This window comes from Seriola aureovittata, chromosome 9, assembly GCF_021018895.1.
Source record: "Seriola aureovittata isolate HTS-2021-v1 ecotype China chromosome 9, ASM2101889v1, whole genome shotgun sequence".
In the NCBI taxonomy this organism is placed as follows: Eukaryota; Metazoa; Chordata; class Actinopteri; order Carangiformes; family Carangidae; genus Seriola; species Seriola aureovittata.
In genome coordinates this window covers 181,540-207,880 of record NC_079372.1, presented here as the reverse complement: position 1 = coordinate 207,880, position 26,341 = coordinate 181,540, and the positions used below count along the sequence as shown (strand labels likewise).

The following is a 26,341-nucleotide window of genomic DNA, read 5'->3' as shown; positions in this document are numbered from 1 at the left end:
AATGATAGTCAATTAAAGTGCAGATACTGGAAAAATATACTTAAGTAAGGTATTTAAGTAGGCTAACCTAAATGTAGGCTATGTTGTTATTGCTCACTCCTACTTGTGGTCTACAATACACAGAGTTTCTCAGAATAAAAAAAACAAATTATATTGGACCCAGAAATAAACCCCGTGGTATTTATGTAACAAGAAGATAATGTGGATGTTTTTCTGCAGATAGCTACATTGTCAAATGTGTCCCCTTGATTAATACGATTTTTTTTATTTTCGTTTTACATAAAATATATACTAGCTAATAAACTGTAGGCCTAATTTTATTGTCTTGATGTACTTTAATTGAATTTACAGAGCAGCAGGGGAACGGATTGGCCATATCGTTGTCCACTGTTTCTAGATCTGCACCAACAAAGCCTGTTTTGTAATCATATTTATTAATTTTATTTATTTATCTGTAATATAATTTTATTTTAGAAAGCACACTACCTAACTTAGCTAGGCTAAAGTAAGCTCATAAGGTCGAACATCATTTCTTACAAACATTTCGTTTTTAAACGGTACTCTAACAAATTAGGACTAAATTATATTTCGGTTTAGAACCTGTGGGATAAATAAGGTTTTCAGATGAGTGATTTCCGGGGACAGCGGAAGTTTTAAGTGTCTGCAGATATCTGACCGTGCGGAAGCAACAATCACATCCAAGATGGAGACCGTAAATGCTGGACATATGATGAGTTTAGCAGCTCTACAGAGACAAGACCCGTATATAAACAAACTGCTCGATGTTACTGGCCAGGTGGCACTCTACAACTTCAACTCCAAAGCCAACGAATGGGTAAGTTTCTCAAGAGACCCGAAATGGTTTCGTGGATTCACTTAGCATGCTAATGCTAGCTCCTCGAAAAAAAAAAAAACACAAAAATAAAAAATACGTTAGTATTTGTCGGACTGTAACTTATCCATATATGTTCACAGACATACTGTTTTGATACGAGTGTCAGTCTCTTAGTGTTTCAACAACTTGTTGGTTATAAGTTAACGTTATATTACCTGGGCTAACATAATTTAGCTGGTAAAGCTAACAGTCAGCGTTCGTTGTTATTATTCAGCAAGTTGTGGATCCACTGTTGTTTCTGACACATAACGTTACTACTACTACTACTACTTCTCATTTCAGGAGAAGACCGAAATCGAGGGCACCTTGTTTGTTTATGCCAGGTAAGCATATAAACTGTTTTAGTAATGTGGGACGAACACTGTGAATATTTTTCCCTTGTTTAGCATTACGTTTGTCTGCGCTGTCATTTGACGTATTCAGCACACGTGTATAGGCCGCAACCTTTGTAAACAAACAACTGCGGTTCGTTACAGACGTATTTCATATATGTATCTTATTTCCTCTCCATTGTTTTTATACAGCCTTGTGCGCACAGTGGTTCTTCATGAGACTCCACGAGATTGTTTTATTTCCATAGTTTCAAGATTGAAAGAAAATAATAGATTTTTCAGAAAGATGGGGGAAAAAAGCAATTCAATCTATCCTAATTGTTTTAGTCGTTTATTACATCAAACATTAAATATAACTTCCTGTGCAAAAGTTTTAGGCACTTGTGGAAAATGCTGTAAAGTAAAGATGCTTTAAAGAAATGCAATGACTAGTTTCTGTTTACCAATTGACTACATACAAAGTGCAGTAAACAGCAAAACCTAAACCACCTCCATATTTGTTATGACTCGCGTTTATCTCTAATAGAGCACCAATTCTCCTCAGTACACTTGCCTTCAACTTTTTAAGGTGCTTGGCCTGTAGGTTGTTTCAAGCCCGACCGATATTGGATTTTTGTGGCCGGTATCGTTATTAGAGAGTAAAAAACCTTGTGAATAAGATATGTATTGAAAGCAGGATATTTTACAGTTTAACAATAAACTTTACTGTCCAAAATGACATCAGTGCACTTAAATGGTAAACTTCACTGGGAATTAAATAAAATAACTATTAAAAAAAAAAAAAAAAACTATAAATAAATATTTAACTTGAATAAAAACAAAGGATCAAATATTCATAAAATGCTGCCTATATAACTTGATGTGACCCAAGCATTTCCACTGCATTATTGCTTCTTAGGAAAGTATTAATATCAGCGCATATCGGAGAATATATGCACGGATACCGATTTATCTGTGATAGGCCTATATTGGCTGATTAAAAAAGGCCGACCGATAAATCGGTCCGGCTCTAATGTTGAGATCAGGGCACTGTGGGGGCCAGAGCCATCTTCTACAGGATTCCTTATTCATGTTGCTGTAGATAGTTCTTTATGACTCTGGCTGTACGTTTGGGGTCATTGTCCTGCTGCTGCAGAATGAGTTTGGGACCAAAAAGATGTCTCTGTGATGGTATTGCATGATGGATAAGAATCTTAAACATCTAAAGTGCCTAAAACGTTTTTGCACAGTGCCTTGCACTGATACCAATATATTTTTATTGGTATCTTTTTAGTGGTATATTTATGTATACAAGATCACTTTTCAATATATCAATGTTGCTTGCTTAATTTTGATTAAATTCAAGTCAAGAAAGATTTTTTGTGTTTGGTCATTAAAAGTCAGTCAAACTAAGATTCTAAGCTTTTACTAAATCTAGTGCACGGGTTGATGTAAAGTATAATAGGGTAGGAGATGATTACATTTTATTCGGCCAGATTATTATTTTACAGTGTTTATAATCTTTGTCCATCTAAGGTCTGCCTCCCCTCACCATGGCTTCACCATCATGAACCGACTGAGCACTGAGAACCTGGTGGAGCCAATCAACAAAGACCTGGAGTTCCAGCTGCAGGATCCCTTTCTGCTCTACAGGAATGGCAACTGTGAGTATTTTTTAGAATAATAAAATAGTAGCTACTCTACAGAGTGCAAACCTTTTTCTATACAAGTGTGGGCAAAATTTACATGTACTTAAAGAGACTATTATTGAGTGTCCATGACCCAATATTTATAGTACTTATAGGAGTTTTGGATGAGCTCCAGGCCGATACTAATCAACGATGAATTTACAAATGTGAATGATGAGAAATGTGAGATATCTTCCCAGAGAACATGCTTATAGATAGATATATACTTCATTTATCCCCTAGGGGAAGTTCAGGTTTATTATTATTAGATTATCGACCCTTTCTTGTCATCTCACCACTACAAATGTTGTGAAAAATGTCATAATTATCTTATATATAATAATTTCTTAGTTACAGAGTCTGTTTCTGTTATGTTTGTGCTCAACTACCAAGACACACTGCTGTATCACAGCGGATTTTGTTACACTGCATATCTCTGAAAGCACCAAGTACACAGCCGTACAGGTGTTGGTGAAGTCCATTATCACACATACACATACATTAAGTGCAAAAGATCGAAATGGTACCTCTGAAAATGCCAAACAAACATCTCCTCAGTGTTCTCTGGAGCTCTTTTCTCTTTTCCTTGAAGTCATTTTGGTGTCTTGGTGTCGCATTGAGTAAGAAAACCTCCTCTGAGGACACTTTTCCACTCATGACCTCACGCAGGCCCACCAGACTGCAGCAGTTTCAGCTTGGTTTGGCTACAGATGACATCATTCTGCATTGGGGCAAGAGCAGCCAAAAAGACCTATAGGTTATATTGATGAATCCGACTACTTTTAGATCTCTATTTTATTATAGTTTTATAGCTTTATCGAGTGAAGTGCTAATGCTGCAGTCAAACTCATCTAGTCTTATGGAAAGAGTTCAGCATGAAGTAAGGTAAAAAGAAAAGAGTGATGTAAGTCCTCAGATCTTCAGAAAATAACTGACAGCACTGCCACCGAGGTAATCTATCAGAAGTCTAAACAGGAGTTTCATCAAGGCGACAAATAAGGAATTGGATTGTTTTCCCATTTGTTTGCTTATCAGAAAAAACAACATGGCCAGGGTCAATGTCAGAGTAGACTGCTCCCCTTTTGGACTTGGTTTGCCAATCAGCTTGGCTGGTATTGAAGACATGATGTAATTTCTTGTTAGTATTCAGGCCAGAGTAGATTCTCCAGTAGTAGACTTGAGTCCAAGTGCTGTTGTTAACATTTTAATTCCTCAGAGTGGGTTGAACTGATAGACAGATAGATTTTGGTTCAGGTGCTAAGTAAAACGACGATTGACAATAATCCTCAGGTTGTGTTGGAAATGCTGCCAACCTCTGGCAGCTGACAGTCACCTCCTTAAGACTGGTAAGAATAAATTCTCCCTGGTAGTTTCCTCTTCTGGCTTTTAGTCCATTGGTTGGTTTTGGCTGATTGTGTAGTTCTCTCCCTCAGGTTGTTTCAGTCTTTTTCTGCTCTTCAGTAATGCCACTTATTGACTGAGGATGATTTTGGTTTTTCTCAGAGATTAATTGGTCGGACAAACTCCAGTCTGTGTTTGTTTGTTGTCCAGGTTTCTAATGTTGAGAGAGAGAAAGAGGGTTGTAAGACCCATCCCTCCGCTCTGAATTAGGAAAAGCAAAGAAGGAACGATGAAGGCTGAGCAGGAGCAAGGTAGAAGCTTGATTGAAGACCAAAGAGACAAACACAAGGATGAATTCTTCAGAAGGATGAAGTTGATGAGCTATTATTTGTGTCTTCCTTAAAGCCTATTTGACTACTGGTGAGCTCCCTGCCTTCGACTGACAAGTGTACTCAAAGTTAGAGAGTACTGATTAGAGAAACCTGTGTGCTATGACACGCACATACACACCTATACACCTACATCTGTTTACTCCTCTCCATATTCCCCTTGGTAGCAGTAAATGCTACAGAGAGGCAAACACTTAGGTTGCTAGGTTACCACAGCCGCTTGAGGGACCTCGAATATGCCAGTGTTTCATCACACATACAAATGACACACAAGCAATGTAATACTAACAAGCTCTAACTGCAAACCTACAGTTTTTTGTTTGTTTGGTTTTAGATTTACGAGTATCAGTGCCCTTTGAGTGATGGTGAATGTGGTGTGATATAAGATCATTTACTGGGCTCAGTAACCTATTTCAAAGCAAAACTTGTTTCTTCCTTTAATGTAGCTAAAGACGTTTCACCATTAACTATTAAACATCCATTTGATTATTGAGACCAGATTGAACCTTCTCTATTCAGTTTCCTCTTTGGCAGGTTCATTCATTCAAATGAGCACGCTCTGCATTATAATTGCACTACTTCAGGCTTTTGTACTGTGCTTTTGTCACTTGGTGTAATTAATTACTTATAGTCAAGTAATTTATTATATTAATTATTATTACTATTATTTATATTAATTGAGATATCAAAAAGAAGCCGATAGATAGATAGATAATCTCAAGATAGATTTATTTATCCCCTAGGGGAAATTCATGTGTCCATAATAATAATAATAATAGTAGTAATAATAATAATAATAATAAAAACAGTTAATAACAAATGAACAATAATAATAAGATTAGTCCACTTCCTTTGGCTGAGGTGTTGTATAGCCTGATGGCAGTGGGAACAAAAGGATCTCCTGAACCTCTCTGTTCTGCAGCTCAGTGAGATTAGACGTTTGCTCCAGCTGCTTCTCTGTCCTGCCAGAATGTTGTGGAGAGAATGGTTGGTATTGTCCAAGACGGCCTCCATCTTACATTGCATGTGTCTCTCCACAACAGTCCTGAGTGAGTCCAGACTCCTGCCAAGCACAGCTTATCCAGTCTCCTTGTGTTCGTGTCTGACATGCTGTTGCTCCAGCAGACTGCAGAATAAAAGAATACACTGGCCACCACTGTCTAATAAAACATGTGCTGCATTTCACTGCAAGCGTCAAAGGTCCTGATCTTCCTGAGGAAAAAGAGCTGGCTCTGCCCCTTCCGGTAGATGGCATCCGTGTTCAAGGACCAGTCCAATTTACTGTCCAGGTGCACACCTAGGTATTTATAAGTGTGCACCCCCTCAATGTCTTTCCCTAAAATGTTGACTGGCTGAAGGTTGCGCCTAGACCTCCAAAAGTCCATGACCATCTCCTTGGTCTTGGAGGTGTTCAGAAGGAGGCAGTTCTTGTCGCTCGATTCACTAAAGGCCATCATCAGATCCCTGTACTCCTTTTCCTACCCATTCCTGATAGACGCCACAATAGATGTGTCATCTGAGTATTTCTGGATGTGGCAAGACTCAGAGTTGTATTTAAAGTCCGCCATATACAGGGTGAACAGGAACAGAGCCAGAACAGTCCCCTGTGGAGCCCTAGTGCTGCTCATCACTGTCTAAGAGACACAGTTACCCAGCCTGATGTACTGTGGTCGTTTTGTCAGGTAATCTACAATCCAGGACGTGAAGCAGGGATCCACCCCCGTCCCTTCCAGCTTCTCTTTAAGAATGGGGGGTTGGATGGTGTTAAATGTACTTGAGAAATCAAAGAACATAAATCCTCATGTAACTACCTGGCTCATCCGAGTAAGAATGGGGGGCAACTGGTCTGTAGTCATTTATCTCAGCCGGTCTTCCTACTTTAGGTACCAGAACAAGACATGATGTTTTCCACAGGACCGGGACCCTCCTTGTTTGAAGGATTAAGTTAAAGATCTTCTGGAGAGGCTCAACCAGCTGGGCTGCACAGTCCTTTAACAGCCTCGGTTACCCACCGTCCGGACCTGTTGCCTTTCCAGGGGCGTAGCCTCTTGAGCGCCACCCTCAAGACTCAGACTTGACCCCTTGAGTTGCAGCTGCAGTGTCAGGTTGTGGAGGAGATGCTGCCGCAGCAGAAGCTGCAGCTGAAGCAGTGGGAGAGAGAACAGGTGAGGCTGTGTCAAACCTGTTGTAGAACAGGTTGAACTCATTTGCCTTGTCCACATCACCTGATGCTGCCTGGCTGTTCTTCTCTTTATAGCCAGTGATGGTCCTCATCCCCTTCCAAACCTCTCCAGTGTTGCTGTGCTGCAGCTTCCTCTCCACTTTCTTTTTGTAGTCCTCCTACACTTGCTTTAATCTCCTCTTCAGTTCATGTTGCACACACCTGAGCTTCTCCCTGTCTCCATCCCTGAAGGCCTCCTTTTTCTGCTTGAGGAGGGTCTTGATGTTACTGGTGATCCAGGGTTTGTTGTTTGGAAAGCAGTGTACAGTCCTTGGTGGTATTACATTGTCCATACAGAAGTTAATATATTCCGTGGTACTTTCAACCATTCTATCAAGGTCAGAGTCCTTGCTTTTATCATTTTCCTGTGACTCCAACAGTACATTCCAATCTGTGGACTCAAAACAGTCTTTTAGAGACTCACTGGCCTCCGGGGTCCAGTTCCTGAATGAATAGGTGGTTGCACCCTGCCTCAGTACACAGGGTTTGTAAGAAGGCTGAAGAAAAACCAGATTATGATCTGATCTGCCAAGTGGTGGTAGAGCTGAAGCAGTGTAGGCCTCCTTGACATTTGCATACAACAGATCAAGTGTCTTATTTTCCCTTGTGGGACAGTCAACATATTGAGAGGTGAGAGTGACATGGTTAAAATCCCCCGATATTGCAATGAATGTATCAGGGTGCTGGGTCTGTACTCTCGCAACAGTCTCGTGGATGCAACTGCAAGCTCTGCTCATGGTTGAATGTAAACAACAATGGTGACGATGTGAACTCCCTCGGTACATAGTACCGTCTAAGACCAACTGTCAACAGTTCAATATGCCAACAGCAAATCTTCTCCTTCACTGTGATATGCCTGGCGTTGCACCATCTATTGTTTACAAGCAGAACCAGTCCTCCACCTTTATTCTTCCCACTTGCTGAAGGCAGTTAAATCCACATGATGGTTGGTTGGGAGTGTTGCCGTTTAACCAGGTCTCCGTGAAACACATGAGACTTCACTGGTTGTTCACAAGTGCCTCCAGTTTATCACACTTGTTAGCCTGGGAGTTGACATTTCCAATGAGGATCGGTGGTAGAAAAGGCTTATATCGCCATCTCCTAGCCTTTAGTTTAGCCCCGGTTCTGTATCCACGGTACAGCTTCTTCAGCTCAGCCAGTATGGGATGTTTAACTCTGTATCTGGTACACTTTAAAGCCAGGAGTTCTTCCTTTGTGTACATTATTTTCTCCATCGTCGGATGAAACAACCGCGTAGAATAAAAAACATCAGTCAACAAACTAATATATACAAATATATTGCAAAAAAACTACGAGCTATGTGGACTTGCTGCCACTTGTTGCCAGTGCATCATTTGAATATATATAGAAATAGTTTAATGTTTATTGATCAATAATTGACTTTCAACTTTCAAAAGTTCAGGCTCCCTGCTAAGTATGGATCACTTGATATGGTTTTTCAGAGCCAATACCGATACCACTTATCGTAATCAAGGAGACCGATAACCAATATTTGAAACCAATATACCAACACAAAACTACTGCTGTATAAGGACACTCACTGTGGGCTCCAGGTATCTCTATTATTTTGTCCACCCCATTTATATTAATGAATGAAGGCTAAATAACAAACACCCCTGTATAACGTAATACAGCTCCAAACAATAAGTCTTTCAGTAGGGCTCTCACTGTCACAAAAAATCAAGGTCGAACAAATTCAAAATGACCTGTAATTGTCGATTAATTCCAATGTGCCCCACTCCCCCAAAACACCACAACACATCATTTTTGTTACTTTATTACCATTCTTCCAGCAATCATGTTACATTTTTAACAGCTGTATTAACCCATCATTTTCTTTATGCCTGCAACTTCTACCTTGCTCTCAATAAAATAACTTTTTTTTTTAAATGTGCCGCACTTTTCATTCAGTGAAACTCAAAGTGCTACAATAACATAGAACACACAGTACAACAGACAACAGGAGGGAGCTCCAACACCTTTGACCTAAAAATGTAGTGAGGTAAAACATGGAGCCGATAGTCAATCCAGACAGTAACACAAGTCTATCAACATGAACCCGATCAAGTTTGGCTCTCTTTTTATTAACAATTACCTGCGGATGGTCTGATGTGCTTATAGAGACTGCAGTCTACATTTCAAACAGGTCATAACAGCTCGAATATGAACTTTTCACCCCACGTTTTAACGAATATTCAAATTTCGACTAAAAAGTGACAGCCCTATCCTCCATAACAATCATACAGTTGAATCAACAACTATCTAAAATATAATAAATATTTTTATGTGTGAGGAGTTTTGTGGAATGTAATGCTGCTTCTGTTCTGTGGCCAGTGTAAACAGTGTAATATACAGTATTTGTGTTTTTCTTGCAGTGGGTATCTACAGTATTTGGTTCTATGACAAGAGGGACTGTCAACGCATTGCTCAGCTGATGGTCAAGTAAGTAATTGTACATGTGTGGTATTATGTATCTGTGTTTGGATGAGACAGGACAGTACAAGTTTCACCCATTTGCTTTAAAAGCATCTCTACTTTCATCAAGGAGTATTTGAATACAGATGTGACACAGCAAATAACCGTTAGGTGTTTAGACAATGTGTCAAGCTTTCACTCTCCCCCAGGATTGTAAAACAAGAAGCGGACCATGCCCAGAGAGAGTCACCAGAAAGGCCGGAACCGGGGAGAACCAATGGCGTCGCTGGACCACGGCCCATTGACATCCTGGAACTACTCAGCAAAGCCAAGGAAGAATACCAGAGAGTGAGGAAGCAAATACACAGTTGGAGATACAAACATAACTTGTTATTCAGGTTCTTAGATGATCAAATATGCTTTGCCTATTAAGTATTTTTGTACTGTTATTGGGTCCTTCTTGCCTATACAAAACCATTAAATTTCATTGTTTTCTTTATACATAAAGAATAGACATTTGTAGATCCAGCAACACGGATTGTGAAACGCTTTCATAGATGCACAGACACATGCATATCAGAGATTACAATGGTACTAAATCTGGGATTATTTCAGGGGTGGGGGCGTCTCTCTAAACACCTAGGGTGTTGATGCCTATTCTTGCTCCTTAACCCCTGCTTTCAGTCTCTGAGTTTATCCTCTGACTCTTTTTCAAAAATTGAGAATATCATTTAATTTCTGTGTGTGTGTGTGTGTGTGTGTGTGTGTGTGTGTGTGTGTGTGTGTGTGTGTGTGTGTGTGTGTGTCTGTGTGTCTGTCTGTCTGTCTGTCTGTCTGTCTGTCTGTCTCATGTGATGCAGGCTCAGTCAGGTGAAACAGATGGGTGTACAGAGCCAAGTGTGAAAGCAGCTATCAACGCGACAGAACGTACCCACAGCACACCACAACCTGAAAAGGTACATGACCAAACCTGCACGAAAAAAAAAGATTTAAGACCTGCCATTTATATTGTTAACTCCTACTTACAGAGACTGTTGAGGAGAACAAGAGAGGTGCAAGCTTTTATCCCAGGTGTCACTGTTATCCCATATATGGTTGACTATTTGGCAGCAGAAAGCTGCTGATAACATTGGTTATGATGCAAGCAGACAACCCTTGTAATGGTGCTGATTATGTTGCCTCTGGGTTAAATGAGGTGTGGGGCTGATTTAAAGATATTTTAGCAAATTATTTTGACAAATATGACTGATTAGGAAGAGAAAAGGCTGCATTTTTTACTATGCATAATGCATTTTGTTGATACAGACTGTAAGTATAGACAAAGGGAAGCTTCTGGGCTTACTTCAGGCACACTCGCACAGAGCCCAGGGTATAAATAAATTATTATATTAGTTCATATCAGAGTAAAAAATTACAAAAAAATCCCCAAAAAGGGAGCCAACTGGTTTTCCTTCCTTGAGTGGTTATGGTTGGAAAGAGAGGTGATTCCATATAAACAGATTTATTTCACCGGCGTAACAATAAAAATACACCAACCGTTTTTATCATTTTAAGAGAGGGGTAAGCCAGTTTACAGAAAGGTCTGAAATCTATTTCCTCATTAAGACCTGGATACACCAAAGCATCACATTAAAAAATCTAATAAGAGTCTCTCTGAAGTAATTTATTGAGGTTTCCACCTCTGATAGAGTGCTCCACAAATTTTTGATAGTTTATGATAGGGTTGCCGAGATTACTGTTTTTGTAGCCGATACTGATACCGATCATCTATGAGTGAGATTGGCCGATCCACGGCCACTCCTGATCATTTTTGTCATGCATTGCAGATGGCATACATTATTCAAATGATGCGCTGACAACAAGCCTGCAAAGTTCGTAGTTTTTTGCAAAATACTCGTATATATTAGTATATTTTTGTCGATTGATGTTTTTTATTCTACGTCATTGTTTCGTCTGGCGATGGAGAAAATAATGTACACAAAGGAAGAACTCCTGGCCTTAAAGTGTACCAGATACGGAGTTAAACATCCCAGACTGGTTGAGCTGAAGAAGCTGTACCGTGGATACAGAACCGGGGCTAAGCTAAAGGCTAGGAGATGGCGATATAAGCCCCTCATTGGAAATGTCAACTCCCTGGCTAACAAGTGTGATGAACTGGAGGCACTTGTGAACAACCAGCGAACATATCGTGAGTGTAGTCTCATGTGTTTCACGGAGACCTGGTTAAACGGCAACACTCCCGACCATCGTGTGGATTTACCCGGCTTCACTGCAGTACGAGCGGACAGAGACGCCAGAGCAAGTGGGAAGAATAAAGGTGGAGGACTGGTTCTGCTTGTGAACAATAGATGGTGCAACCCCAGGCATATCACAGTGAAGGAGAAGATCTGCTGTTGGGATATTGAACTGTTGACAGTTGGTCTTAGATCGTACTATGTACCGAGTGAGTTCACATCGTCGCCATTGTTGTTTGAGCAGAGCCTGCAGTCGCATCTGACGTCATTCACAAGACTGTTGCGAGAGTACAAACCCAGCACCCTGATGCATTCATTGCAATATCAGGGGATTTTAACCATGTCAATCTCACCTCTCACCTGACTGGCTACACTCAGTATGTTGACTATCCCACAGGGGAAAATAAGACACTTGATCTGTTGTATGCAAATATCAAGGAGGCCTACACTGCTTCAGCTCTACCAACACTTGGATGATCAGATAATTTGTTTTTTCTTCAGCCTTCCTACAAGCCCTGTGTACTGAGGCAGGCTGCAACCGTCCGTTCATTCAGGAACTGGACCCCGGAGGCCAGTGAGTTTCTTAAAGACTGTTTTGAGTCCACAGATTGGAATGTCCTGTTGAGTCACAGGAAAATGATAAAAGCAAGGACCCTGACCTTGATAGACTGGTTGAATGTACCACGGACTACATTAACTTCTGTATGGACACTGTAATTCCACCAAGCACTGTACACTGCTTTCCAAACAACAAACCCTGGATCACCAGTAACATCAAGACCCTCCTCAACCAGAAAAAGAAGGCCTTCAGGGATGGAGACGGTGAGAAGCTCAGGTGTGTGCAACATGAGCTGAAGAGGAGATTAAAGCAGGCGAAGGAGGACTACTAAAAGAAAGTAGAGAGGAAGCTGCAGCACAGCAACACCGGAGAGGTGTGGAAGGGGATGAGGACCATCACTGGCTATAACGAGAAGAACAGCCAGGAAACATCAGGTGATGTGGACAAGGCAAGTGAGTTCAATCTGTTCTACAACAGGTTTGACACAGCCTCACCTGTTCTCTCTCCCACTGCTTCAGCTGCAGCTTCTGTTGCGGCATCTCCTTCACAACCTGACACCTCCACACTGGGGTCAAGTCTCCTGTCCTTAACATCTGAGGAGGTGAGGGCGGAGCACAAGAGGCTCCGTCCTGGAAAGGCAACAGGCCCGGATGATGTGTGTCGAGGCTGTTAAAGGGCTGTGCAGTAAAGGCCGTCGGACGCGGGACTCGAACCGGGGCCGACTCCAGCGAAGACTGTAGCCTTTACACATGGTGTCCTCTCCTCCTCACCGGCTCGAAAGCATATGCCATAGGGTTTCGATTAATGTCAGTGAAAGTCCACTCTGCTTTGTCTTCGGCCATTTTTCGGCGCTTTTCACCGTAGCTGAATGCATGGAATCCCCCACACACCAACCTAATGACGTAGCGTGTGACGTAAAGGCAATATGGCGGCGACCCAGAGCGAAGGCATAAGTTAACATGGATAATAAATCTTTAATAACTTAGCGTGTAATTGTTTTATATCCAAAAATTTTTCAAAATATATTCTAGCACACTTTATTATGTATAAAAACTTGTAAAATTAGAATGTTTCATGTCCTCTTTAAATAATGTAGCCCTGGGGCCCGTTCAATACCAGGGCTTGGTACCAATCCCTATTCTTACTTAGCCAGGTGGTTACATGAGGATTATGTTCTTTGATTTTTCAAGTGCATTTAACACCATCCAACCTCCCCATTCTTAAAGACAAGCTGAAAGGGATGGGGGAGGATCCCTGCTTCACGTCCTGGATTGTGGATTACCTGACAAGACGACCACAGTACGTCAGGCTGGGTAACTGTGTCTCTTAGACAGTGATGAGCAGCACTAGGGAGACAGGGGACTGTTCTGGCTCCGTTCCTGTTCACCCTGTATATTGCGGACTTTAAATACAACTCTGAGTCTTGACACATCAGGAAATACTCGGATGACACATCTATTGTGGCGCTTTTTTCAGGAACAAGCAGGAAAAGGAGTATAGGAATCTGATGATGGCCTTTAGTGAATGGAGCGACAAGAACTGCTTCCTTCTGAACACCTCCAAGACCAAGGAGATGGTCATGGACTTTCGGAGGTCTAGGCGCACCCTTCAGCCAGTCAACATTTTAGGGAAAGACATTGAGAGGTTGCCCACTTAAAAATACCTAGGTGTGCACCTGGACAGTAAACTGGACTGGTCCCTGAACATGGATGCCATCTCCTGGAAGGGGCAGAGCCAGCTCTTTTTCCTCAGGAAGCTCCGGTCCTTTGACATCTACAGTGAAATGCTGCACATGTTTTATCAGTCAGTGGTGGCCAGTGTACTCTTTTATGCTGCAGTCTGCTGGGGCAGCAGCATGTCAGACATGAACACAAAGAGACTGGACATGCTGGTCAAAAAGGCTGGGTCTGTGAGTCTGGACTGACTCAGCACTGTTGTGGAGAGATGCATGCAATGTAAGATGGAGGCCATCTTAGATAATACCAACCATTCTCTCCACAACATTCTGGCAGGACAGAGAAGCAGCTACAGAAGCAAATGTCTCATCTCACTGCGCTTCAGAACAGAGAGGTTCAGGAGATCCTTTGTTCCCACTGCCATAAAGCTATACCACATTATTATTATTGTTTATTTATTAACTGTTTTTATTATGCGCCTGCAATGCAATAATATTGAAGGCATATATTATTATTCTGCATACATATTAGTTATTATTCATCTTTATTATTATTGGTGGGATTGCTGAATGAAGCAAGCAACCGTTTTTTTTTTTTTTTATTGTTCAAATTTTTCTGCATTTGTTTTGCCATTCAAATGAATGGAGAGACTGTTCAAATCCTGGAAAGCTTCAGCCTCCTTGAGGAACTACTTCAGCATACTTTCAGCTACAGACTTCATTCAAAATTTAAAATGTACATAGATTTGTATGAGGTCTTTGTCTTCAACAGACTCTCTCTCTTATACGCACACACACACACGTACACACACACACAATCGGACACATTGGTGGATTACTTTTAACAAGTGTTTTCCAGGTGCTACCTTTTTCAGAGATAAAGAAAGGTAGGCAGCCAGACAGACAGGACAGCATTGTCACCATGGCGACCTCTGAGGGGATACACAGCTAGGTCAAATTACCTGATTAGAGACTCCTTATATCTGTGGTATTTATGAACCACTTTACTGACATCTCTATCAAAATCCGCTACAGACCACTCCAAAACTAAATACAGGCAATGACTTACACAACTCTAAACTGTTTTCACTGGAAGTCCAGTTGTAGTCACGAAGCATTCGGCAGTTAATTTCAGTTCGTCATTCTAACTGACACAGAAACACACAAAAATACAGACAAGCAGAGAGGCACAGAGACAGATAGAAATGCACACAAACACACACACAGAAATCTGTCTACAGGTTAGTGCTCATAGACAGAGATGACAGTTCAGACTCGACAGAACAACAGTAGATACAGCAGCAGACTTACCGAATATAACCTGCACCACTGGTGTTATACTCCAGATTTACTTTCTTTCTGTTGTTAACTACTCCTGCATACTTTGTGCTACATAAACTGTTCAACTATCAAAAAGTTCAGCTTCTTCAGGAGATGTATCCTTTCCTTCTAATGTTTGATAGAATTCATAATCATTGAAATAATAAGCTTTTTCTCTGCAATTTTTTACAATGTAAGTGAGTGGAGACGATATTCAATTCCTTCAAAACTTCTTCTTTGAAATTCACCTGCTCAAGCATAATTTCAGCTATAGACTTTATTCAACTGTTTGCAAGATTTCGGCTATTAAGAAATTAGTCAGCTGGTTGATATATTAATAATCAGTAATCTCCTTCAGGTATGAAATGAGTTTTGATTTTACATTTCTTTCTTTGGGTTTTTTTTTTAAATTTTTTTAAGCCATTTAGCTTTCAACTAACCTGTTTTTCTGTTTTTAAATTTTTTTTTTATTTTGTACAGTTTTGAGCTGTTTGTTGCGCCTTCCATCAACAACTCAGGCCTTTTTCAACCATTTCATACCATTCAACCTCTAGCTTACAATTTCTGCTTTTAATCTTCAGCCATTGCTTGAGCTACTTTAGCATTGCCTTAGCAGTTGCTTCAGCTTTTTCAGCATTGCTTCAACAATCTCATTCAGCTCTCAGCATTCACACGCATTTTCAGCACGAAATGCATTTTGTAGCTCTAGTTCTGCAAATCTTTATATTTTCATATTGTTATTATTATTATTATTATTATTATTATTATTATTATTATTATTATTATTACTACTTCTTACTGCCTTTCTATGGTCGCTAACTACTCCTTCATACTTTTCCATACAGAAACCATTCAACTAACAAAACGTTCAGCTTGTTCTGTAGATTATCGAATGTATACAACATTTTTCTACTGTTTATAATTTTCAAAATACTAAGCTTTTTCTGCAGTTTCATTGCCATTCAAATAAATGGAGAGACTGTTCAAATCCTTGAAATCTTCAGCCTCTTTGAGCTGCAATTACATCAGCATACTTTCAGCTACAGAATACATTCAAACTTTAAAATGTTCACAAGACTTTCAGCTGTTAAACTTTTATTCGTATTCAACTTTTTGATATCTTGTACATTTTTTTGAATGATCACAGTTTTAGTTTCATGCATTTTTCAGATCATTTTTGAGTTTATAATGGGTGTGTCTTTAACAGCCAGACTCTCTCTCTTATATACACACACACACACACACACACACACACACACACACACACACACACACACACACAGACACATAGAAAGTTAGACAGGTAGACAGACGGATGGGCAGATAGACATGTAGATAGACAGTTTAATTCAGGAAACATTTGGCTGTTAATTTCAGTTTGAAATCTAACTGACTTCACATTACATATATTCTAATTGGTGGATTACTTTTGGAGCTCATTGTGATTGGTCGATTACCTTTGGAGCTCATTCTGATTGTTGGATTACCTTTAACCAGTGTTTTCCAGGTGATACCTTTTTCAAAGAGAAAGACAGGTGGGCACCCAGTGAGACAGCATTGTCACAATGGCAACCTCTAAGTAGAGGGAGAGGGCCCACATCTGGGTCAAATTACCTGATTAGAGACTCCTCTGATATCTGTGGTGTTTATCAGCTACTTTACGTTTCTGCAATGATTCGTACACATATCAACTGGTTTCACAATAAAATAAGTTTCAACCAAGGTTTAATCAGGAAGCATTCTGCAGTTAATTTGTTTGTTATTCTAACTGACACAGAAACACACATAAATACAGACAAGCAGAGAGGTACACAGACAGATAGATACACAACACACATACACATACACACATTCGAACGGGAGACAGACACACACAAACACATGTTGTAAAGTTCTCTCATTGACTATTTATGACATACTGTATGATTATTTTGTTCAACAGCTAAAGTTTGAGCACTGTATGTAAGAGCTTTTTCTCCCACACAGTTCTTCCATATTAATGTATACCTACTCAAACTAAATCTGAAACCCATTAATGAACTCTCTATTATTTAATTTCAAAATGAATGTGCAGAAGCACAAAGCTTGAAAGAAAAAGAATGTCCAAACTGTCCAAATACTTGTGATAGACTGTACATATCTATGAATACAGACAGGAAGAGCTGAGCAGTGCCTCTTTTGTTCAAATTGTAGTAAGTCAGATAGTTTAGGGATCAAGGATATGGACATGACACTTTTCATTTCAGAAATTAAGCTGATTTTGTCTACTTTTTGGTTTGGTTCCAGTAACTGTTTGTATTTTGGATCCATCTCCCAGTTGGCAAAATACAAGATTTGTTAAGCTCCAACACTAACAAATCTCTTATCATTTTAATGCCCCATGCTTCTTCCACAGGGCTCTCCTTATTAAACCTTTAGGTAGCCCAAATTTTAGCAGACGCTAATGTCACTTTCAGAAGTTACAGTGACATACAAGCAGATCATATTAAAGCTGTAACTAGTTAATGTCAATCCAGTAATGACAAAAGTGAAACTTTTGGCTTTTGTCTGATTTAATGTGCTCTCTGTAAGGTGGTGTCTGTATTCAGCAAAAAAAATTATTTGTGTGGGGAAAAGAAACATAAGTCAACAAAAGATGAATAAAGATCTTATTTTATAACATAAGTTATTTACAAATATTGAGAGCTGAAATGAATTAGATTGGATAAGGCATTCAATATTGGATTCTAATTGGAAAGATGCTGTTACTTTTTTATAATATGATTTTTACTTTATTAATCAACTAATTATATATAAAATGTGAGAAGATTGTGAACAATCACATGTTCCAGTTGTCCAGTTTGACTTCTTCATATTGCTGGCTATACCAAACTAACAGTCCAAAACCCAGTGGTATTCTGTTGATATAAAAACAAGAAAAAGCAACAAATCCTCACATTTAAGTGGAACCAGAAAGTGTTTGGCATTTTTACTTTGTGAATGACTTAAATGATGAATTGATTTTCAGAATAATTGTTGATTAGTTTTCTCTCAATCACCCAGCTCATAGGTTTGTTCCTTTTACCCACCAGAGCTCTCACACAATGGTGAAGCAGATCACAGTTGAGGAGCTCTTCGGCTCATCCCTCCCTAAGGATCCCTCTCTACCTGCCATGCCCACACAAAGCACCACCAAACCTTCCAGTGATCCCTCCACTGCTTACATCCAGAACCAGTCGTATGCCAATCCAGCCCATCAAAACCTCGGGTGCAACCAGCGGCACCAAGCCGCTGGCCTGCTCCCAGCTCCATATGCACTCCATCCCAGCCCTGTTTTCCAGTCAGTCCCCAGGTCAGACCCCCAGCCTCAGTGCTCAGTTTCACCTCCCCTGGTGCCTCCAGCTGGCTCAGAGCCTCATGCTGCTCCCCCTGGTCCTGCAGCACCACCAGCAGCTTCTGTGGCTTATTTGGGTCAGGAAATACTCAGCACACTTAAACCAGCAGTGCCATCTGTGAATTCAGACATCCAGAAACCCATCCTTGCACCCAACTTCCTGCCAAGCACCCTGGTGCCACCCCACAGTTTCCAGGAGCCCATGGGGAAACCCCTTCTCCAGCACAGCAACGAGATGGATGTTTTCTCTCAGCCTCCAAACCTGATCAAACCAATGTCTGTGAGTTGAAGGGTTTTCTTTGTTGCTGCTTTTTGCTGATAATCACACTTATCAGTGTCTTGTCTGTCACACAAAACAGAACAAATTATAATCCAGCATGTTGCTTGTTCTCATCATTTCTCCTCCTTTCATTTCCCTTTCTATTCTCAGGCTGCCCCCGTGAGTTCAGCTTTTGCTGTTCCAGGTCCTGAGATTTCAGTGCTTCTCTCCCCCAGCGCCTTCCAGCAGTCCAATAAGACAACAACAGCAGCAGTGTCAGTGGTCCCTCCTAACCCCTCTGAGTCCTTTTCTACCTCTTTAGGAGATGCAGAGCCTCCACCAGCCCCCTGCAGCAAAAAACATTTACAAGAGACCCTGATCCACCTCATTAAGGTACAACAAGGGAATGAAACACACTGTTACTGTATGATGTCAGAATTAAAATATTCAAGTATAATGAAATTATAAGAAATAAATTTACTATAAATAAATAAAATTTATAATAAAATAAAAGTAACAATATAATAAAATATATGAAATATAATAATAACAAATTGTATTAAAACACTAAAAATCAAGTACAAATTAAAAAAGTTTAGAGTTTTGAGGTTAGTGCGATTTAATTTGGGCTGCTCACAAAGTAATCCACTATCTGATTTGTTTTGTGTGTTGCCAAGCCCTGAAACAGAACACACTGACTGACATTGAAGTTTGAGTTAAACAAGTCTGGCAGATTTTGTCCGACCTCCACGGTCTGGATGGGAACGTTCTGTGAAGTAAACTGAGTAAAATGTCCTTGACTGCTTTAAAGAAACAGAAGAGTTTTGAATTTTTAGACAAAATTATCAAGTGATTTTTCCAAAACTGAGACCTTGTTTGTCATTGATCACTTTATTCTCTGAAATATTTTACATGCAAGCGATAGACTAGAGAAGATGGGAGATATAATTTCCTCCTGTGGTGCAGAAAGATTTGGGGTGCAAAACAGAAAGAGGGTTGAAAGAGTACAGTTAGTTAAGTCTAGATGGCAAAGGGAAATGGAGAAATTAGTTAAGGAAAGAAGACAATTAAGAAAGCAGTGGAAAAGGGCAACAGAGGAGGGGGGGGGATTAATGTGTTGCAAGAAGATTTGAGAGGTAGGCTAGCAGTACTTAGAAGGGCTGAATATCTTAGGAAAAAGAGAAAGAAGAAAGAATATGTAAGGACAGCGTTTTACAGGGACCCTTTCAAGTTTGTTAAAGGATTGTTTAACCAGGAAAAGGGAGGGCAGCTTAAGGCAACAAAGTTAGAAGTAGAAAAGTATTTAAGAAACACGTATTCAGATTTTGAGCAGAATAGAGTAGTAGGCCTTCCACCTCACATGCCGCCAGTAGGAAAGATAGATCATGAGATGGATGTTAGACCACCCAGGTGGAAGGAGGTTGAGGAGGTAGTCAGGCGTGCAAAGGCTTCTTCGGCCCCAGGGCCAAATGGAGTCCCCTACTGGGTTTATAAAAGCGCACCTGATATCCTAAAGTTTTTGTGGAGCCAATTAAGAATAGTTTGGGAGAAACAGGTTATTCCCAGAGCATGGCGTAGGGCAGGAGGTGTTTTTATCCCAAAGGAGAAGGAATCCTCAGACCTGAGTCAGTTTCGAATGATCTCTCTCCTAAATGTAGAGGGGAAGATCTTCTTTAGCGTAATCGCACGGAGATTAGCTAGTTATTTAGAAAGGAATAGCTTAATAGATACTGCAGTACAGAAGGCAGGAATACGCAGGGTGTTTAGAGCACACTAGCATGATTTGGCATCAGATTCAGGCAGCCAAGACAAAGAAAAGAGACTTGCATGTCATAGTTTTGGATTTAGCAAATGCGTTTGGTTCAGTGCCACATAGCCTTATTTGGGAGGCATTTGATTATTTTAGAGTGCCTGGAGTAGTGGTTAATTTAGTAAGGTCGTATTTCCAAGACATTAGACTATGCTTAAGCACAGCAGGCTTTACAACAGGGTGGCAAAGGCTAGAAATAGGCATTACGGCAGGGTGTAGGATTTTTCCATTGGCATTCACAATGGCGATGGAGGTAATCATTAGAGCTTCTAAGTGGGTTGTAGGTGGAGAGAGGCGGCAGGATGTGATGCGCCTTACACCAATTAGGGCCTACATGGATGACATGACGTTGATAACTACAACGGTGCCATGTATGAAAAGAGTACTTGAGAGACTTAATAAAAACTTAAAGTGGGCTAGTATGAAAATCAAGCCTAGTAAGTCTACAAGTATCTCAATAAAGTAGAGGGAAGTTAAGTGATAGGAAGTTTGTAATAGACGAAGAGGAAATTCCAATAATTAGGGAAAAATCAGTAAAGAGTCTAGGTAGGTGGTACAAGGCAGACTTGAATGATGGAGAACAGGTAGTGCAGTTTCGGAAAGATGTTGCTGAGGGACTGGATAGAATAGATAAGTCAGGGCTTCCAGGAAAGTTGAAGTTGTGGTGTCTGCAGTTCTGGTTATTTCCCAGGTTGATGTGGCCACTGTCTGTGTATGAGATTCCATTATCTGATGCATAAAAAATGGAAAGATTAGTTAGCTTTTACATTAGGAAGTGGCTAGGTGTTCCTAGATGTTTAAGCACGGTGGCACTGTATGGGAAAGGCATACTTCAGCTCCCAGTAACTAGTCTAGTGGAGGAGTTTAAATGTACTAAGGTTAGGACAGAGCTCCTGTTATCTGGGAGTAAAGATGCGGTAGTTAGTAAGGTGGTTCCAAACCCAATCAAGGGGAGAAAATGGAATCCAAGAATGGCGGTGCAGAAGGCGGAAGCAACACTCAGGCATACAGAGATTGTGGGTAATGTCCAAATAGGCCGGGGAGGCTTGGGGCTTGGCTCAGGCAAACTGGTGTGGAGTAGAGCAGGTCCCAAAGAGAAGAGAAAGCTAGTTGTGGAGCAGGTTTGTGGACAGGAGGAAATATTAAGGGGTGCTAAGGCAGTGGCCCAGGCTAAGCAGGGACAGTGGTTGAATTGGGAAGGTGTAGATAAGAAAAAGCTTAGCTGGAAAGAACTGTGGAGTATGGAGGAAAGTAGTATTAGATTTTTGATAGGGGCAACATATGATGTATTGCCAACTCCCCAGAACCTAAAACTCTGGGTAAATGGAGACCCACTATGTTCATTGTGTTCAGGTACTGCAACTTTAAAGCACATTTTGTCAGGCTGTAAGGTTAGTCTGTCGCAAGGCAGGTATACATGGCAACATAACCAGCTTGGGGGTAGAGTCAGTGGCAAAGTTTGCACCCAGGCTCATCTCTCTCTCCTGCACCTTCACCCAGCTCTCCCGCTGCTGTGCTCTGCTCTCCTCCACTTTGTTTAACAACTCCTCCCTGTCTAATGTTACTTGTCTAATAAGATTACATTAAAAGTGTGAGTAACGTCACGTTAACAGCGTTATATAGTTTACACTCACATCACATCTGATTACAAGTGTGAACATTAAAATACTATTTCTTACCTAACCATCATCATTTACGAGTCAGTAAAAGGCTTATGATGCTACCTGACTAGCGTCTTCTTCATCTGTTGTCTTTCTCTTCTTAGAGAAGTATCTGAACAAGCTCATCTGAAAATGCAGTCAGCAGTTAATACATAATGACGTGTAGATATTAGCTTAATGCTATCAATTAATTTACCCAAGTTAGCGTCACTGAGTTGGCTAATAAGTCTACCTTTTCTCCAGTAATTCGCTGCCTTATTCCTCACGACTACACTTCTCTGACTCTCACCTGGTGCCTGACGTGACGTCACTTTCAAGGCCGCGCTCTCGCGAGTAATTAACTCCAATAGGATCCCCCAACCACCCCACTCCCTCCCTCCCCTCTCCCCGCTGTTGCGCTCATCATCACACAGGCTGTGCTGTGAAGGTGGAGAGATGTGGCGGCGTGGTAGCATAGGCAAGATAAAGGAGAAAATAGTTGTGGTGTGAGGAGCAGTGATGGCTGGCATTAGGGGAGTGACTCTGGGACGCCAGTGATCACTGTCTAGCCTCCTGGAGGTGTCGTGGGACCAACTACATGAAACACTGGTGAAAGGAGGTTCCCACCTGATGACCCCAAAGACATGTTAGTTATCACTGCTCATTAGTCTGTATAGCTAAATTAATAGTTATCATAGGACTTGGGATGTTAAAATTAGGGAGCTATTCACTGGGTCCATTTTCTGTAGCACAAGTTTCTTGTGTTTACCTTAAATTAAATACAAGCCTCAACAGAATCTGTCGTATCTACTTGACACATGCGCAACATCACTACCGCGCACAATGCAAACATGACAATTAAATGGAGATGAATTAAAGTTTTCAAGCCTATTAGACTATAACTCTATATAAAAGGGATATATTAAAACTTGACTAAATTTCAATGAAAATGGTGTTTTAAGATTATAATCTTAATTCCAGCAACATTTTGATGACCATAACTTTGGCAAGTAACAGATTTTTCTGCATCTCTGACAGATTTTATGGCAAAACAAAAGTTAAAAAGTAAAATCCTTTCATATATTACATAATACTGTGCCAGTTTAAAGGTGAGGTGCTACTGCAGTGATCGCTTCCTTCCGTCTTCAACTCAGATTTGTCTATAGAGCTCACAGTTTTCATTGGAACTATTTTCTACTGGAGTAGCAATAGTTCCAGTTACAGATAATTTATAAACTTTCCGAAAGTTATGATTTAACTTAGAACATACAAGACTTCGAAAAGATTGAAGTCTACTGAAAAATGTCATCGTACACACACACACCCTCACACTGACGCAGTTTGTTGATAAATCCTCTTGTTTACTTCCTCCCTGTCTAGAACGACCCAGACTTCCTCTCTGCCATCCATGATGCTTACCTGCAGACTCTGTCGAAGGAATTCAGCTCCATGAAACTATAGTCCTGCTTCAACTGTCACCACTGTTACTTTTAGTCCTATGACCCCTTCATGACCTGTAAGAAGACCAGAAGTTAATGGGCACTAAAGAAGTGCAGCGAAAAGGTTTTTGACACATTGTACACTCAACTCTTCACAGCTTCACAACTCTTCTAAGGGTTATTATAGCATGCGTCTCACAGTTTAATCCCTGACTCAGAACTTGTTTTTTGAGTCTTTACCTAAACACTGATGCTGGCCTGGTTACTCACATCAAACCAGAACTGCTGTGTGAGAGAGGAATGAGATCAAACTGTGGCCTTGAGTTTTCTTTTTTACTTAAGAAATGTGATGAAACCTTCGGTCACTTACTAATAAGGTTTAGCTGTTGCTGGTTTAATTCTCTGGAAGAGGGGACCACAGAGGGGCTTCGGTGACCTCAAATCATTTCACTTTTGAACTTTGGACAAATTCATTTGCAACTCTGAATCACAGACACTGCTTTTCTCACTCATCTCACGTCTTTGGAGTTCTCGCAATGCAAGAGTATGGGAACACTTGCAACACGCATACACTCTGACCACTTATGAAGACAAAGACCTCTATGTTGGGGACCTCAAAACTGTCTTGGGAGTCCTTGCCACTGTGTGGCTTTAGGAGGGACTACTCATCTTCCTATTTTCCCTTATTGAACCTCTCTCAAAGTAACACTGAAACCTATATTTTTTTTGGCAACACCACAGAGACACTGATCAGCTGTTCCAGTTTTTGTGGCATTTTGTGTTTGTCATTGTCTCTTAACAATGAGGAGATTTATTCTGTTTTCAGCCCTTGCCCAAGGAAGATAAAGAACCTCCATAATTGTTAGGAGCAGCACTTGCAGCTAAGAATCAATTTCCTCTCGGCTATTTTTTTTAAGGTTACAATACAGACTGTGTCATGTTCATAAAGACATGCACAAACTCTAGTGTCTTTGTTACCTTTCTCCTCATATTTTTTTCTCCTTGTCCATGTTCATTTCTCCTCCTCCAGCTGAGCTCAGAGTCCTTGATATTGTTGGAGGGAAATGTGCAATAAATGCTGTTGCAATGCCTTTAGGGATACTAGCATTTTGGGATATTTTAGAATGGTACAGTGCTACATTTATCTGAACATCCGAGATCTGCAGGTGATCTTTAATTTGAATATCACAAAGAAAAACCACAAAAATGCTATTAAATTTGGATCCTTGTTTACGTTCAACCCTTTAATATTAAATTGCTCAAAAAATGGGGGTAACTGATGTGCATTTGATAGCTTCTAATGATAAAAGATATAAACTACCTCTGTTCCTGCTTCTCATTTTATTTTTCCAAGCCAAGATTAAGTCAAATACTTAAATACAAAACAAACTGTGGTAATTTGGTATTTTTTGCAGTAAAATGTTACTGCAGCACAGAAACATAAACCCTGCAGACTGCAGTTTGCATAGGAAAAAGCACATCTGTCTCTTCATCATGTGCAGCGCTGAGTGACTAGAGTTATTGTTCATGATCAAATATACATCAGAAAATCAGCTTTCGAAGATTTAGAAAAAAAGGTTTATCATCAGTATGTGTGCATTTCTGAACACACATGGTTTTCTAATAGGTTTCATTTATCGTGTCCACAATATGTTCAGCACATACTCAAACAATCATGAATATAGTTCAAAAATAATGTAAAAGCATGAAAATTTTGGTTATATGGCTTTCTAACAAAGGCTACAGTGATATATACAGTGGTCTCAGTAGTTGGCTCAACAGTACAGTTGCCTGAACAATCAGTATACTAGTCATTTTACATGGAAATGTATTTTTCTTACAGTTTTGTTCACAGCATGAAGTGCAGAGATTATGGTTCTCTTCAAAAATTGTAGAATTGAAAATGTTCTCCCTGTTTATAATTGGAAATATCTGAATGAGATCGATTGTGACTCCATGACTTTGTATTTGGTCCTGCTATTTGAGTGTATTTGATATTTACTCGCAGTAATATATGTGCCAGTGTTGTTTTCTTCTGCGTCCTGTGTGTTTCAGTTGAGCCCAGCTGCACATGTTTTCACTACAAACTGTTTACTCTGTATTTCTTTCCCCTTTTTATTTGGCAGATTTTTAATTTAGAATGTGGAAAAATGTCTGCAGCCAGAGAGTAAATCAAATAATCAGTTCACTTCATTCCCCTATTTTCATTTTTCATATTGGAGGTGATTTTGCCAACACTTCTGGCATGTGTTGGTTAAATAAACACAGAAGAACAATTGAAATGTCAGTATTGTTTTATATTCCAGTCACATATTTAACATTTTAAGGTTAGGTTAAAGGTTTAAGGTTTTTTTACACTGTGGTATGATTTATCTTATTAGCCAGAGATATGATTTTGGGAAACTCTTTGCAAATTACATTAATTTTCTCAGATTGTTGTCACTGTGCGTAATTTGGTTTATTATAACTATTTTGTGATATTAAAGATTTCAAAATAGATTTGGCTGTTTTTGTTTGCTGCCTGCAGGAGCTGCTTTCTTCCGTTCAACCTTGAAAATAACCTTCAAAGATTAAACAAGAAATGAGATTTTTTTTCTTTTTGTACCAGGCGATTTTGTTTCAAAATTAACATTTATTTTTCTCTCTTTATTTGACAAATTGTTTCCTGAACATGTGTATTTCCTTCATTTTCAGAGGCACAGCAGAACGGTGTAGTTTCTCTGCTTGACAAGCAGGTGTCACCAGATGCTT

At 40.1% G+C, this 26,341-nt stretch overlaps 1 protein-coding gene across 1 annotated transcript; it reads left to right on the top strand.

The window, feature by feature from the left end:
* The first annotated feature begins 672 nt into the window (after window positions 1-672).
* dcp1a (decapping mRNA 1A) lies at window positions 673-26,089 on the top strand. Its single transcript, XM_056384099.1, has 9 exons — window positions 673-835; window positions 1,178-1,218; window positions 2,743-2,870; window positions 9,242-9,308; window positions 9,491-9,629; window positions 10,142-10,237; window positions 18,141-18,722; window positions 18,873-19,094; window positions 23,532-26,089. The coding sequence occupies exons 1-9, from the start codon at window positions 704-706 to the stop codon at window positions 23,610-23,612; spliced, it is 1,488 nt and encodes a 495-aa protein (XP_056240074.1). The 5' UTR covers window positions 673-703; the 3' UTR covers window positions 23,613-26,089.
* Window positions 26,090-26,341: the final 252 nt, after the last annotated feature.